We start from the raw sequence: 16,873 nt of genomic DNA on the forward strand, positions 1-16,873 counted from the left end.
ACGCGCAGGCTCAGCGGCCATGGCTCACGGGCCCAGCCGCTCCGCGGCACGTGGGATCTTCCCGGACCGGAGCACGAACCCGTGTCCCCTGCATCGGCAGGCGGACTCCCAACCACTGCACCACTAGGGAAACCCTTACATACATTTTGAGTTTATTTTTGTATATGGTGTTTGTTAGAGAATGTTCTTTTACATGTAGCTGTCCAATTTTCCCAGCACCACTTTTTGAAGAGACTGTCTTTTCTCCATTGTATATTTTTGTCTCCTTAGTTGTAGATTAATTGTATGGTCAATTGATTTTCAACAAGGGTGCCAAGACCATTCAATTAAGAAAAGAATGGTCCCTTCCAAATGGTGCAGGGATAACTGGATATCCATATGCAAAAGAAGAATTTGGACCCCTACTTTACACCATGTTAAAAAAGACTTAAATATAAGAGCTAAAAACATAAAACTTTTAAAAGGAAACATAGTTGTAAATCTGTGTGATCTTGGATTAGGGAACAGTTCTTAGATATGACACTAAAAGCACAAGGAACCAAAGGAAAAATAGATAAGTTGGGCACCATCAAAATGAAAAACTTTTGTGCATCAGAGTACACTATCAAGAAAGTGAAAAGACAACCCACAGAATTGGAGAAAATATTTGCAGATCATATATGTTAAGGATCTATTATCCAGAATATGCAAAGAACACTTAAAACTCAAAAATAAAAAGATAAAGGACCTGGTTTTTAAAAATGGGCAAAGGATTTGAATCAACATTTCTTCAAAGAAGATATACAAATGGCCAATAAGCACAGAAAATGTTGCTCAACATTATTAGTTATTAAGGGAATGCAAAATAAAAGCACAATGATATCCTACCTCACACACACTATAATGGCTGTAATAAAAAAGGACAGGGCTTCCCTGGTGGCGCAGTGGTTGAGAATCCGCCTGCCGATGCAGGAGACACGGGTTCGTGCCCTGGTCCGGGAAGATCCCACATGCCGCGGAGCAACTAAGCCCGTGAGCCATGGCCGCTAGGCCTGCGCGTCCGGAGCCTGTGCTCCGCAACGGGAGAGGCCACAACAGTGAGAGGCCCGCATACCGCAAAAAAAAAAAAAAAAAAAGGACAGAAAATAGCAAGCATTGATGAGGATGTAGAAAAAATGGAACCCTCATATATCACTGGTGGGATTGGAAAGTGGTACAACCTATGTTAAAACAGTTTGGCAGTCCTCAAAAGTTTAATCATAAAGTTACTGTATAACCCAGCAATTCCATTCTTAGGTGTACCCAAGAGAATTGAAAACATATGTTCGCACAAAAACTTGTACACAAATGTTCATTAATAATAATAGCCCCAAACTGGAAACAGCCCAAATATCTACCAACTGATGAATGGATAGACAAAAATTGATATAGCCATTAGGTGGAATAGTATTCAGTAGTAAAGAATATAGACATAAAAGACATGTTGTCTGTTTCCATTTAAATGCAAAGTCCAGAACAGGCAAATGCATAGAGAAAATAGATTAGTGGCTTCTGGGCAACAGTGGTTGGAGGGAAGAATGAGAGTACCTGCTAGAATAAATGGAGTTTCTTTTTTGAGTGATGAAAATGCCCTGAAATTAGATAGGGTGATGGCTATATGGCCTCATGAATATAATAAAAACATTGAACTGTGCACTTTAAGAGGATGACTTTTATTGTATGTGAATTATATATCAATATCAATTATGTATCAATTATATAAACATATTTGGAGGAAGGGTCAGATTAGGTAATAGATTTGGGAGTCATTCATAGAGGCAATTATGTAAGGAATAGGAGGGAATTCCCTGGTGGCCCAGTGGTTGGGACTCCACGCTTTCACTACCAAGGATGTGGGTTCAATCCCTGGTTGGGGGAACTAAGATCCTGCAAACCACATGGCACGGCCATAAAAAAAAAAAAAAAAAAAAAAAAAAAAAAAAAAAAAAAGAATGGGAGTAGATTCTCTGTAGGAGTGCTGTCCAATAGAATTTTTCTGCAATGATGCAAATGTTCTGTATTTGTGCTGTCCAATTAAGTGTTTAAAAAGTACTAAATATGCATATAAAACACTCAGAAAAGCTGTATACCAAACTGCCACAATGCTTCCTTCTGGAGAACTAAAAAATGACTGGCTTTGGAGTACAGGCCTAGAGTAACTACTTACTCTCGACACCTGTGCTTCCTTACCTTAAAAAAATAATGATTTTGTCTTGTTTTCAAAAAGTTAAACAGTTACTTTCATGACCACCTGCTGCACCACTAGGACTGGAGGGCATTCACAGTGTATTCTATGTGAATGGCCCTCCTAGAGCACAGAAGACAATGCAAATGGTGCTCTCCCAAGCTATGCAACATATATATATATATATATATACCTATAATTGGTATATATACTAATTATAGGGAAAGTGTCTCCTAGAGCCTCATCAGATGTAAATTTCTTTCCTCTCCCTAAGAAAAAGACCCTTAAATTCATCAGCTTCAGTGTTCAGATATTTTGAAAATGACCTTAGACCAATGCAGAGTTAAAGTTGTCTTTGTTGTTATTAATGAAGAAGAAAATAACCACAGCATAATAACCACAGCATTTAACTGCCTGCAGAAACAACATCCTCCCGCACCCCTGGTTTTTACACCACCCAATAACCACGTGAAGGAAAAGCGATTTGTGTCAGAAATGGCTTTGGGCTCCCTGCCTGGTTTGTGTTGGGCTTACTTTTCTAGTTTCTAGGGCTGGGCCAGCAGTAGGGCCAGGAGAATCAGTGGTCAGGCCAAAGGTAAAGATAATGAAGTCCATGTTTTTGTTGTCAGTGGTGTGGTTCATCAAAGAGCTGATTGGAGCAGCATCCATGAGAAGATATGTCAGCTCCTGATCCCCCTGCGCACTTCCATGCCCTTCTACAACTCAGAGGAAGAACGGCAGCATGGCCTGCAGCAGCTGCAGCAGCGGCAGGTAGGGCTTATAGGATGGTTGCAGGGTTAACTAACTCACGGGTGCAGAGAACCTGCCCAGGGAAAAGGTTGTACTGTGCGAGGTCACTAAACTATCACCTCTGAGGGCAGAGGCTTGGTTTTATGTCTTTATGTCCTCAGTACCATTGTTGTTCTCCACATGTCTACTGAAAACCTGCAGCATTAGTGAATATTAGTTATATTAGTTAATAGTATGTTAGTTAATATTAGTGATATTAGTGAAGCGGGATAACTCCAGAAGGAAACATATGTTTCTTTCAAAATTAACTCAAATAGAAAGGCAGAACATTTTAGATTGTCCTGAGACATTACAGCTTTGCCAAACTAAAATTTTATTAGAACTGTAAGAATAATAATCATTTAATAATTTTATATTGAGCACTCATTTATGCCAAGCACCAACCTAAGATGAAAAGATACTTGTTCCTGGACCTTGAGGAACTCACAGTCCCACGTTTGCCTTTTTAATCACCTATTTTGGGTCTCATGTCCACCTCAATGCAGACAGGCTCACTGTGTGCTCTCGAGCAGGTCATCAGGTGTTGGCCCTATCTCCAGGTGTACCTATATCCACCATTTCCTTTTACCCTTAGACTGTCTCAGATAGTCTAGTTTTTTTTTTTTTTTCCACAGAAGCATTTGATCGAATTTTGCTACACCGTAGCCCAGAAATATATCTTTGAAGGAAAACATGAAGATGCTGTCCCAGCAGCTTTGCACTCTCTTCGCTTCCGCATGAGTGTTCATGGCCTGAGTTCAGTAGAGCTGGTACCTGCTTACCTGCTGTTGGCCGAGGCCAGCCTTGGTAAGTGAAACTGACTTGAGACCCCCTGGAGCCTGTAAGAAGTGCTATACTGGGTCATATCAGTGGCCAAAACATCCAGCTTTGGCAGTGGCACCAAGATACCTTTTGTGGAAGAGCAGGATTGCTGTAAAGTTTGGCACAAGGTGGGGAAGGAGATGTCATGGACTTTTTGGTAAAACTGAACGAAATCCACTCTAGCTGGCCTTAGCAAAAGGAGGAAATTTATTAGGATGCTGAGGTGTCCTAAGGGAAGTGAGACTTCATGAGATACTATACTCAGAATGCTATAACAAACCAAGGCTGGTGGTCTCTGTTTCTGTCTCTTGGGTCTTGGGATCTTGTTTCTTGTCTCTGTTTCTAGGTTTCTCTCTCTGCATCTGCTTTATTTTCCATCTCTGCAGACCAGATTTTTCTACCCTATTCTTACTGCAGAAGACAGCTACCCCAAAATGTCAGATATAGATGAATTTACATTGAATTTACATATCCTCCAGGTTCAAGGTGGGTTATAGAAACTAATTAGCATCTGATTTCCAATGTTAAATTCCTGGAAGAAAGAATTGTGTTGACTCAGCTTGAGTGCGGTATCTATCTGTATCTACCTGTGTCAGGGTCACATAGTTCAAACACGAAAATAGGAACCTGCTCCTATGGCTGGCAGAGGCAGTTCTGAGAGCAGGGCACAGACATCACACATGGTGGTTGCTACAACAGGAGAATTAGCATTTTTGAGGGGAATTAACATGAACATTTTTGAGCATCTACAGCCTTTATATCTTAACAGCCACTATTTAAAAAAACAAAACTTTTTTTACTTTTTATTTTTTTTTTTTGCGATATGCGGGCCTCTCACTGTTACGGCCTCTCCCGTTGCGGAGCACAGGCTCCGGATGTGCAGGCTCAGCGGCCATGGCTCACGGGCCCAGCCGCTCCGCGGCATGTGGGATCCTCCCAGACCAGGGCACGAACCCGTGTCCCCTGCATCGGCAGGCGGACTCTCAACCGCTGCGCCACCAGGGAAGCCCTTTTTACTTTTTAAAAGTAAAACTGTAGGAAATACAGTACAAAGAACTTTCTCCCTAAGCTATCCGAGAGTAAGTTGCTTACTTGTTGCCCTATGCCTTGACTACTTCAGTATGTATTTCCTACAGAAACATCTCCTTCATAACCACAATACAACTATCATCCATGATTATCTACCGAGCAGACCCCATTCAGCTTTTTCCAGTTGTCCCAATCACATCTTTACAGCAAAAGGGTAGAGTCCAGAATCACACTTTTCATTTTGTTGCCATGTGTCTTTAGTCTCCTTCATTCTGGAATAGTTTCTCAATCTTTCCTTGACTTTTATTTCTTCAAAGATTAAAGGCCAATTATTTTATAAAATGTCCTTCAATTTGAGTTTCTCTGATGTTTCCTCATGACTGGACTTAGGTGATGTGTCTTTGGCAGGAATATCACTGAAGTGATGCTGTGTTCTTCTCATCCCATCCTATAAGTTGGCACATGTTTTTATTTTGGTCCATTTTTGATGATGTTCATTTAAGTTACTTTATTAAGGTGGTGTCTGCCAGGCTTCTTCTCTGTAAAGTTACTCTTTCTTCTCTTTGCAATTAATAAGTATTTTATAGAGAGGTACTTGGAACTATATAAATATTCCATTCCTCAGCAAACTTTCAATGAATTCATTTATTTATTTATATCAACATAGACTGTTGTTTTCCTGTTTTATTTAGTGGGTTGCAATCCATTACTATCATTAATTTGATGTTCAAACTGTCCTTGATTTGGCAAGTGGCAGCCCATCACACTGGCTTCTGTGTCTCCTTAACACATCCCCATTGTTCTTTTTTTTTTTTTTTTGTCTACGTGGCTTGCGGGATCTTAGTTCCCCAACCAAGGACTGAACCTGAGCCCTAGGCAGAGAAAGTGTGGAGTCCTAACCCCTGTACTGCCAGGGAATTCTTCCCCATTGTTCTTTGATCACTTTCCTGCTTTCTGGAACATACCTCCAAGGAGCCCTAATTTCTTTTAGCAGAAAATGGAATTTAGAAGCCAAGAGTTGTGCACTGGACATACTCGTTGCTATTGAGGTATGGCTGCTTCCAGGCTTCTCAGTGGGCAGAATTAGGGAACATGTGTAAATATAATAATGTGTATATGCGCATTATTTCTAAATCTCCATCCCCGTCTCTAAATCTGTATCTGTATATGATCATGGGTCCATAGGAGTACATTTAAATCCACAGGGTTCAATCTTATTTTCTCCCATTCCATGTTTATAGCTCCCTTCTCTGACAGTGAGAATGCTGGCTTCCATTTTCATTGATGTATTTATATATTTAATTGGTTACCCTGTATGAGCCAACCTCCCATCTCCAATCCTATCCTTTCCCCTTGCAGATGCCCTCCTCTCCTTTTGGGGGCTCTGACTCCTATTCTGGGATGCCTCTTCTGTATGGACCCCCTCCTCACTGGTTTGGGCTCCGACTTCATACCAGGCCACTTAACTGCAAGAATGCCCTCTTTACCCTACTCAGAGCTGACTCCGCATTCTGGACTGTCCCTCCTCCCAAACTAGTGGAAGAGCACCGGACAAGGAAATACAGCCCAGGCTCTCTATCTCTGACACTGACTAGCTATGGGATTTTGGAAAGGTCACCCTGGCCTAAATCCCATCATCTTTTATTTGGATTACTACCTGCCAAATCGTCTCTGCACATCTTCCCTGGCCTCCTTCCAACCTGGTCTCCAAACAAAATGTGACCAAGTCACTCCAATAAATAAAGACCAAGTTCCTAAAGCAACCTATGAGTCCCTGTTTGGTCCAGCCTTTATGAATTCTCTCACCTCACCTCTCATTCTTTTCTCTCTCCCTTTCAGTTGTGTTGGCCTTCTCTCGGTTCCCCAGAAGCACTATGATGCTTCCTTGTTCTGGAAGGTTCTTCTCTAGCCACTCCCCCCAACTTCTCTTCCCCTCCCTTTCACCTAATTAACTCCTATTCATCCTTCAGGTCTCAGCTTGAGTCACCACCCCCTGATTGGAACCCTTTCCCAAGCCCCCAGATTGGGTCAGGTCTCTTTTTAATGTACCCACTTAGAAACCTCTTTCTTTTTTCTGGGCACTTGCTTTGATAATAATTATACATTTTTTGATGAGATTATTTAATTAAAGTTCCTCTCCTGCACTAGACCATAAGTTCAGGGAGAACTGGGACTCTGTCTATTCTTTCTCCTCGCAGTGTCTTTACATCCAGAACAGTACTTAGTGCAGGAAAGGTACTCAAAAACTCCTTAATCTGACACCTAAATGGGAACTATGTAAGCATTTGTTGAATCTGAGTCCTCTTCACAGGATTGTTTTGAGGTTTAAATGAATTCATATATAATGGACATGAAAGTGCTTTGAAAGCAGAAAAGTGCTGACTAAATGGAAGGTTTCATTCTAACTCCCACAGTTACTGATTTAAAACCTTGCCAACCTTTTTGAAAGTCTAAATAAATCACATCCCCTGTGGACATGCCTCTCCCACCTTAGAGATTCCTCCAGACTGGAGTGGAAAAATAAGAGGCATTCATGCTTTTTTTCAAAGTAAAACTTTGGAATTTTAACGTACTAGAAATGACATTTTCAGTAACACTTCAAAGAGGAGCCACCTTACTCATCTTCCTCCACTGTTTTTAGTGTTTTGGAACCGGGAGAATCTAGGTTCAAATTCCAACTCTTTACTAGCCATGTGATCCTAGTCATCAAGCTTTTTCTTACCTTAGGGCTCTCACACATACCACCTGGAATGCTGTTTTCTCCCTCTTACATGGCTGATTTCTTTTCAACCTTCAGGTACCTGCTTAAACGCCACCTTCTCAGAGAGGTGTTCCCTAATCATCCAAAGTAGGTTTCTCCACACCTTTTTTGATCACTGTGTTCTGTTCATTTCCTTCCTAGCACTTCATTTTTTGTTTCTTTATTGTGTAACAAATTCACTCCACTGTGAACTTTTTAAGGTCAGGGATCCAGCATGCACTGAGCATCTGGCAGAGTGGTAGAGACTCAACAGATTAGAGGAATATTAGATGAATATAGGGTTGAATGAAATCTTAAATCCCAGATGCAGATGGCCTAGGCTAGTGTAAGGCATAGGGTAAGGCAAGCCCTCAGTAAATGATTCCTTTTGCTTCCCCTGCGTGCCTCACAGCCACACCTTTGAATCGTCTGTGACTGTTTTATTCTGTGCTCCATTACTTTCATCCGCAAGTCCTGCAAAATCCCCCATGATGTCTCTCAGATCTGCCACTAACCCAATGTAAGCCTGCTGTCTCACCCTTAAGACAAGTACCACTGCTCCACGAATTGGCCATCCCTTCTCTCTCTACTGCATATACCCTGAAAGTCACCCTTTAGGATAGTCTCACTTCCTTTGGCAACTTTAGGTCTCTGTTACCTCTACTCCATCCCTATAATTGCTTTACAATGGTGTGTTAGTTTCTGCTTTATAACAAAGTGAATCAGTTATACATATACATGTGTCCCCATATCTCTTCCCTCTTGCATCTCCCTCCCTCTCACCTTCCCTAACCCACCCCTCTAGGTGGTCATAAACCACCGAGCTGACCTCCCTGTGCTATGTGGCTGCTTCCCACTAGCTATCTATTTTACATTTGGTAGTATATATATGTCCATGCCACTCTGTCACTTTGTCACAACTTACCCTTTCCCCTCCCCATATCCTCAAGTCCATTCTCTAGTAGGTCTGTGTCTTTATTCTCGTCTTACCCCTAGGTTCTTCATGACCTTTTTTTTTTCTTTCACAACTAAACAAAAAGAGTTAAGTGTCAAGAGTATTTGAATATTAGAAATAAAGGTGACTTTCACTTAACCACATGAAACGGTTAACCACATAACCATTCTAGCTCCTGAATGTCTATTTTATATACTCCATCTTCATTCGCTGCCTTAGTTCAGGGCCTAGTACCTGCCTGAACTATTTCAAAAGTCTTGTAGTGAGCGTTTTCCTTTTCCTCCTCCCCTCTGGTCTCTCCTCAGCATAGTGCCAGAGGACTCTTCTAAATCTAAATCCAGTTCTCACTCCCTTTCTGAAAATTCTCTAATTTTTATCCACATGCATCAAGCTCCTTGGCACAACTTCCTAAGCCCTCCGTGATCTGTGCCCTGCCTACCTCTTTAGCCTCATTTCCTGCCACTTGATCCCTTATATTTTGTGCCCCAGCATCACAGGCCAATATATGGTTCTCTAAGCACAGCACACCATTTCATATCTCTATGACTTTGCATATGTGTTAATTCTCCCGGGGATGCCCTCCCTCCCTTAACTGTCTAGAAAACTTATATTCATCCTCAAAACTTAGCTCAGACTTTTCTGACTATCTTAGCTTGGCTGCTATAACAAATACCATAGACTGGGTGGCTTAAACAACAAACATTTATTTCTCTCAGTTCTGGTGGCTACAAGTCCATGATCGAGGTGCCAACAGAGCTGGTGTCTTGTGAGAACACACTTCCTAACTTGTAGACAGCCGCCTTTTCTTGCTATACTCTCACATGGCCAAAAGAGAGATCATCTCTCTCTTGTCTCTTCTTATAAGGGTACTAATCCCATTCATGAGGGCTCCACCCTCATGACCTAAATACCTCCCAAAGGCCCCACTTCGAAATACCATCTCATTAGGGATTAGGGCTTCAACATATGAATTTTGGGGGGACACAAACATTCAGTCCACAACACTGACAATGCCTCTCCCCACTCCATTGTCCCTCTCTACCCCAATCCAAAGAATTAAACACTTCCTACTCTCTTCCACTTCCAAACCTTATAATGTTACTATCATTGCATTTACACTGTATTACAAATATACTTGTTTTCATGTCTTCATTCCGCCAACCAAGCTGTACATTTTTCAAGAGTAATGGCTTTGATTCATCTTTGAATTCCTATCCCTTAACACAAGGCCTGGCACATTAAAAGTATCGAATATACGTATACATATATATATATATATATTTTTTTTTTTTTTTTTTTGCGGTACGCGGGCCTCTCACTGTTGTGGCCTCTCCCGTTGCGGAGCACAGGCTCCGGACGCTCAGGCTCAGCGGCCATGGCTCACGGGCCCAGCCGCTCCGCGGCATGTGGGATCTTCCCAGACTGGGGCACGAACCCGTGTCCCCTGCATCGGCAGGCGGATTCTCAACCATGCGCCACCAGGGAAGCCCCGTATACATATATTTTTAAATTGAGATATAATTCATGTACCATAAAGTTCTCCCCTTTAAAGTACAATTCAGTGGTTTTAGTATATTCACAAGATTGTGCAACCATCATCACAGCTAATTCGGGAACATTTTTGTCACCCCCAAATGAAACCCAATACCATAGCAGTCACACCTCGGTTCCCATGCCTACAGTCCTGGGCCACTTACTAATCAATCCACTTTCTGATTTGCCTATTCTGGAAAATTTATATTAATGAAATCATACAATATGTGGCCTTTCGTGTCTGGCTTCTTTCACTCAGTATAATGTTTTCGAGGTTCACCCATGTTGTAGTATGTATCAGTACTTTATTCCTTTTGTGCCTGAATAATGTGCCACTCATGAATAGGGAAAGACTACACTTTGTATATGTACTCATCAGTTGACCAACATTTAAGCTGTTTCAATATCTTGGCTAATAAGAATAGTCTGCTATGAATATTCGCATACAAGTTGTGTGTCAGTAAGTATTCAAGTCAAGGAATAAATGAGTGAATAGGTGATGACTCATATTTCATCATGTGTTCTCTGGCTAGGATATGGATTATAATCTATTTCTTTGGGGCAGGTCTGGGCCGGATCGTCCAGGCTGAGGAGTATCTATCCCAAGCGCAGTGGACAGTCCTCAAATCAACTGAATGTTGTTACGCCACCCACTCCTTACTGCATCGGAACCTGGGACTTCTCTACATGGCTAAGGAAAACTATGAGGAAGCCCGTTATCATCTGGCCAATGATGTAAACAAACTAATGACACCCAATTGTTTCTGAGAACAGCTCTCTTTAGTTGTTGTTTTCTTTTTACTGAGCATTTCTCTGAAACTTTCTGTGTACAGCTGTCTGTTTGGTGGAATATTAGCAAGAACACAATTCTAACGACCTGAATTCAAGACTTCCCACTTTCTGCCTGTGCACCCTTGTCCAGGTCACATCACTTCCCAAGCCTCAGTTGCTTGGGGGATGATAAAGGGAGGCAGAAGAGCATCCTGGTTAAGAGCGGGGCTTTACTCCTGGTCCCAGCTCTGCCATTTCACCAGCCACACAGACTTGGATAAATTATTTAATGTCCTTCATCACCTGTAAGACAGAAATCATGAAATAGTCTCTGCCTCATTGGGTCATTGCAGAGATGAATAAGAGGGCACGACATGTGCAGTACTTTGGCTATGCTTTTTATAAATAACATCAACATCTCTACTACAGAGTACGGTTATTACATTTAAATGAGCTGGAGGTCTATGAAAGTGACTTATAAACTATAAAACTCTGTACCGATGTTAGATAGGTTGATGAAGGTGATGACTGAGCTGTTCTTCCCAAGTTCATGAGGTTTCTGTTAGGATTTCAGTATTGGACAATATTACTGGAGGGAAGAGTTCCTGAGCCTGAAACCTGGATGAGGTTAGAATCAGACTGCAGTCTCTGTGCAGATTGGGTCTCTCTTCAGCCTCCCCACTGGGCAACCCTCCCTCTGGTTGCCTGCCACTGCACGATGCCCCCAAATTTGCTGGAAGCATTGTTATGCTGGTTATTCTCCGTATCCCCTTACCCCAAATGCATTCTCTGCCCTACTCTTCCCTGGGATGCTGACCTCGGTGGACTCCATTGCTCTCTGGCCTCACTGGGTTTGGAGAGTGAAAGGCATGGCAGAGGAGTGGAAGTTGGGAGGAGAGAGAGAGGTTGAGGTATTTACTCTGCTGCCTTTCTGCACCAGCCCAGTCCCTGCAGGGCCAGTGTTCCTCACGGCCACAGCTCCTGTCAGGTTAGCCTTCCTCCAGAGCTCTAGCTCTTGCTGGGCCCTGGTAACCCTGCTTTCTCCCCTGGTTTTCTCAGAAGTTTGGACTGTAAACAGTCTCTTGGTATTGACAGTCCCTAGTGCTTCACTAAGTCTTGTTGGTTCCGTACCCCTTCCACGTCTCTGTAAATAATCCTTTCATTATACTAGCCTCAGGGAATATTGATACTTGTGAGGGTGCCATCTACTTCCACCTAGGAGCCTGACCAATGCACTTCTTCATTTGTGTTTCCTCTCTGTGCTTCACAGCCTTCAACAAATCAAGCAGAATTGGACTGTAAACAGTCTCTTGGTATTGACAGTCCCTAGTGCTTCACTAAGTCTTGTTGGTTCCGTACCCCTTCCACGTCTCTGTAAATAATCCTTTCATTATACTAGCCTCAGGGAATATTGATACTTGTGAGGGTGCCATCTACTTCCACCTAGGAGCCTGACCAATGCACTTCTTCATTTGTGTTTCCTCTCTGTGCTTCACAGCCTTCAACAAATCAAGCAGAAGCACGCTCTCTCTTGAGCTGGGTCATACAATTAAGAATTAGATCAAGCCCAGCCTCACTTAAAAAAAAAAAAAAAAAAAACAAACCAAACCACCACAGCGTTATCGATACATACCATAAAAGTCAATGGTATGTACAATTAAGTGTACAATTCAATGATTTTTAGTAAACTTAGAGTTGTGAAACCATCAACATAATGCAGTTTTCACCCTAAAGAGAGCCCACATATCCATTTGCAGTCATTTCTCATTCCCACTTTCTGTCTTTCTAGATTTACCTTTTTAGGACATTTAATATAAATGAATGATATGTAGTCTTGTGCATCTGACTTCTTTCACATAGCATAATTATTTCGAAATTCACCCGTGTTGTTGTTTATATATCAATATTTCATTACTTTTATTGCTATCATCTGGATATACCACAATTTCTTTACCATTCACCAGCTGATGGACATTTGGGTTGTTTCCATTTTTTGTCTATTCTGAATAATACTGCTGTGAACATTTGTGTACAAGTCTTTGTGTGAAGACGTGTCTTCATTCCTCTTGGGTGTATACCTAAGAATAGAATTGCTGGGTCATGTGGTAAAACTATGTTTAATTTTTTGAGGACTGCCAAACTGTTTTCCACAGAGGCTGCATCATTTTATATTCCCACCAGCATGTACAAGAGTTCCACTTTTGCCACATCTTTGCCAATAAGTGTTATTTTCTGTCTTTTTGATTAGAGCAGTTCTAGCGTGTGTGAAGATGTATCTCATTGTGGGTTTTATTTTGCATTTTCTTAGTGACTAATAATATTGAGCATCATTTCATGTGCTTATTAGCATTGGTGTATCTTTTTGGTGACGTGTTATCTGTTCAGATCCTTTGCCCATTTTTTAACTGAGCTGTTGTAAGAGTTCTTTATTGATTCTGGATACAAGTTCTTTATAAGATATATTATTTATAAAGAAAACTCAAGCACTCTCCTTCTTCCTTCTGCTATAGATTTATTTCGCCAGTTGTGCATTTGGAACAGAGCACATCAGGACCTCAGGAGGCTACTTCTACCTGGCTAATATCTTCTATGGCCTTAAAAAGTTGGACCTGGCAGACACATTGTACACCAAGGTGAGCTGGGGAATATGTGAGCTGAGCCTTGGTACTTAGGTCTTGTATCTTACAACTGGTGTCAGACCATTCATGAGATATTCGAGGCACAGACAGATGAAGTGACTTGCCCAAAATCACATAGCTTGATACATGATATATTCCACTTTTCTTTCCTCCAGTTTCTCCACTACCAAAATAGTTTAGTCCTTAACATCCATAGAGCAATTAACAAATAATAACTTATGGGTCAATAAGAACTAAACCCCTCCAAATAGGCTGCCAGATACCCCGTCATATCCCTAGGAGCAAGCTAATGTGGGCATATTGAAGTGTGGGATAAAGGAGGAGATGAAGTGTTTAAGCAAAACTAATTGTTGAAAGGTCCTGTGAAGGGATCAAAGAACATGAAAGTACTTTAAAATATTTATCTTTATCGGTGAAATATTTTAAACTGTTTTATATATATATATATATATATATATATATATATATTTATTTATTTATTTATTTATTTAATTTATTTTTTTTTTAAACTGCTTTTGATACCAAGTTTTTTACTGTCAGATGATTTGTGGCTGAGTTTCAAGAGCAGGTGACCTTGACAGAGTCTAAAGTACTAGGCTCCTTTTTTAAAAAAAAATTTTTAAATAGTTTTAATTTAAATCTTTTAGAATAGTATGTATCTATTCCAGTTGTAGATTGTCAAGTCTATACAATATTTTCCTCTTTTTAAAAAAACATTTTTATTGGAGTATAGTTGCTTTACAGTGTTGTGTTAGTTTCTACTGTACAGCAAAGTATGTATACACATATCCCCTCTTTTTTGGATTTCCTTCCCATTTAGGTCACCGCAGAGCATTGAGTAGAGTTCCCTGTGCTATACAGTAGGTTCTCATTAGTTACCTATTTATACATAGTATCAATAGTGTATATATGTCAATCCACATCTCCCAATTCATCCCACCCCCGCTTCCCCCTTGGTATCCCTACGTTTATTCTCTACATCTGTGTGTCTATTTCTGCTTTGCAAATAAGACCATCTATACCATTTTTTTAGATTCCACATATATGTGTTAATATACTATATTTGTTTTTCTCTTTCTGACTTACTTCACTCTGTATGACAGTCTCTAGGTCCATCCACCTCTCTACAGATGACCCAGTTTTGTTCTTTTTATGGCTGAGTAATATTCCATTGTATATATCTACCACATCTTCTTTATCCATTCCTCTGTTGATGGACATTTAGGTTGCTTCCATGTCCTGGCTATTGTAAGTAGTGCTGCAGTGAACATTGGTGTGCATGTGTCTTTTTGAATTATGGTTTTCTCAGGATATATGCCCAGGAGTGGGATTGCTGGGTCATAGACAACCCTCAGAAAGGGAGAAAATATTTGCGAATAAAGCAACTGACAAAGGATTAATCTCTAAAATATACAAACAGCTCATGTAGCTCAATATCAAAAAAACAAACAACCTAATCAAAAAATGGGTGGAAGGCCTAAATAGACATTTCTCCAGAGAAGACATACAGATGGCCAACAAACACATGAAAATGTGCTCGACATCACTAACTGTTAGAGAAATGCAAATCGAAACTACAATGAAGTATCACCTCATACTGGTCAGAATGGCCATCATCAAAAAGCTAGAAACAATAAATGCTGGAGAGGGTGTGGAGAAAAGGGAACGCTCTTACAATGTTGGTGGGAATGTAAATTGATACAACCACTATGGAGAACAGTATGGAGCTTCCTTAAAAAACTGTTTCCAATATATTAAAATGTTGGTTATCTTCATATAATAACACCTTACTTAGCAAACAACAATTTCTGTGTGTGACATAGGTTGTCACGCAGTGACATATGTTTATTCATATTTTAGACCCACTTCTGAAGAAGAGGCATTGTTGAGCAGCTGAAAAAAAAAAGGGCTTTGGAATCAAGGCAGATTTAAATTTAAATCCTGGCTGTGCCACATAGCAGCTCTTACCAAAAGTCAAGAGTGATCTTAACTTTTCTGAACCTCAGTTTATTGATCTATGAAATGGGAGTAATAAGAATACGACCATAATTGGGATGTTGGGAGGATGTAAAAGTAGTTGTATGTGCTCAACACATGGTAGCCATTGTAATTAGACCCCACCAAGGCTGTCCCCAGATCAGCCTTCCATGTGCCCTCTGCAGCCCAACACTTGTCACACTTACCTTGGCCAAGCACCTTTGGGCTCCTAAGGCTCTGGCTGCCTTCAGGCACAATGAGAGAGGGAGTCTGCACACTGGCAGGAAGCCTGGCCAGAGGTGCTGCCCTCTCAGCTGGCTGGTCCAACGGCTAAGGTCCAGCTTGCTTGTCTGATTACCATCTCCTTTCCCAACAGGTATCTGAGATCTGGAATAAATATTTGAACAATCACTATCAAGTCCTCTCACAGGCTTGCACCCAACAAATAGATCTACTAGGCAAACAATTGGAGACCAACACTGGCTTGGGTAAGTGGCAGTTCTCCCTAGGAAGCAGAGCAGTGACTTCATCTATTCTGATCCACAGACTTTTCCCCTCAGAGGGAGAGCAGCTGTCCCTGTCATGGGGCACATTAGTGCCATCTTCCCATTTTGCCAATGGGCAAACTGAGACAGGGGAATCAAAGAGATTTGACCAGCAGTGGGAAGAATTCAGGTCCCTAGCATCACACACAGCCTGTCCCTTGTTAATAAGGGACAGATCTGGAGGAAAAAAAGACCCTGCCAGAGCCCCCTGAGATTCCTGCAGAGCATCCATTTTTCATGTGTTATCCCTCCAGACTCCACACGGAAGTCCCATTGTTCATTTGTTCTGGTGCCTTATCCTCTTCCTTTACTGGACAGTGAACTTCTCAGTGGCAGGGCTGAGTCTGATTCATCTCTCTCCCCACAGCTCAGCAAAGGGCTGAAGGCTGAGTACAGCATCATTCCAGCTGAGATCATAAAAAGAAATGGAAGATCTAGTTTCTTCTCAAAAGAGACATATAGTGTAGTGGGTGAGACAGAAACTATGTGAAAGAAAAGAAAACTTCTACAAGTACAAATTATATTACAAGATGAGTCCCAGAATGAAGAGGTGAGGATAGTTGGATGGTGTTGAAGAGGGAAGACTCCTTGGAGGAGAAGTTTTGAGCTAAGATTCAAAAAATTAGTAATTTTATTGAATTTTCTCTCATTATAAAAGCAGTTCATGTTAAAGCAGAAAATTCAAAAATCATAGCTATCCAAAGACAGCCAACCTTAACATTACAGTGTATGTCTTTTCTGTCTTTTTCTCTAAGCTTAGCCTCACATGGGGAAAAGCAGAAAGGCTACTGCTTAAGCATCTTTGGATTTGGGGAAGAAGAATTAAGGTGCTGTGGCTGCCAGAACCCCTGGCTCCCTCCTCTTGCTATA

At 41.2% G+C, this 16,873-nt stretch overlaps 1 protein-coding gene across 2 annotated transcripts in view; it reads left to right on the plus strand.

Annotated features, from left to right (window-relative positions):
- ZMYND12 (zinc finger MYND-type containing 12) overlaps positions 1-16,873 on the plus strand; it is a 34,500-nt gene that overhangs the window by 9,050 nt on the left and 8,577 nt on the right. The window contains exons 2-6 of one of the 2 annotated variants that reach the window (XM_059074412.2): positions 2,833-2,974; positions 3,628-3,799; positions 10,637-10,806; positions 13,353-13,475; positions 15,835-15,946. In XM_059074412.2, coding sequence (XP_058930395.1) covers positions 2,833-2,974; positions 3,628-3,799; positions 10,637-10,806; positions 13,353-13,475; positions 15,835-15,946 — 719 coding nt within the window. Of the gene's footprint in view, positions 1-2,832; positions 2,975-3,627; positions 3,800-10,636; positions 10,807-13,352; positions 13,476-15,834; positions 15,947-16,873 lie in introns of those variants that run through there. The other variant, XM_067009879.1, reaches the window with a different exon arrangement.

The sequence above is a fragment of the Kogia breviceps genome, chromosome 1 (genome assembly GCF_026419965.1).
Source record: "Kogia breviceps isolate mKogBre1 chromosome 1, mKogBre1 haplotype 1, whole genome shotgun sequence".
Classification (NCBI taxonomy): Eukaryota; Metazoa; Chordata; class Mammalia; order Artiodactyla; family Physeteridae; genus Kogia; species Kogia breviceps.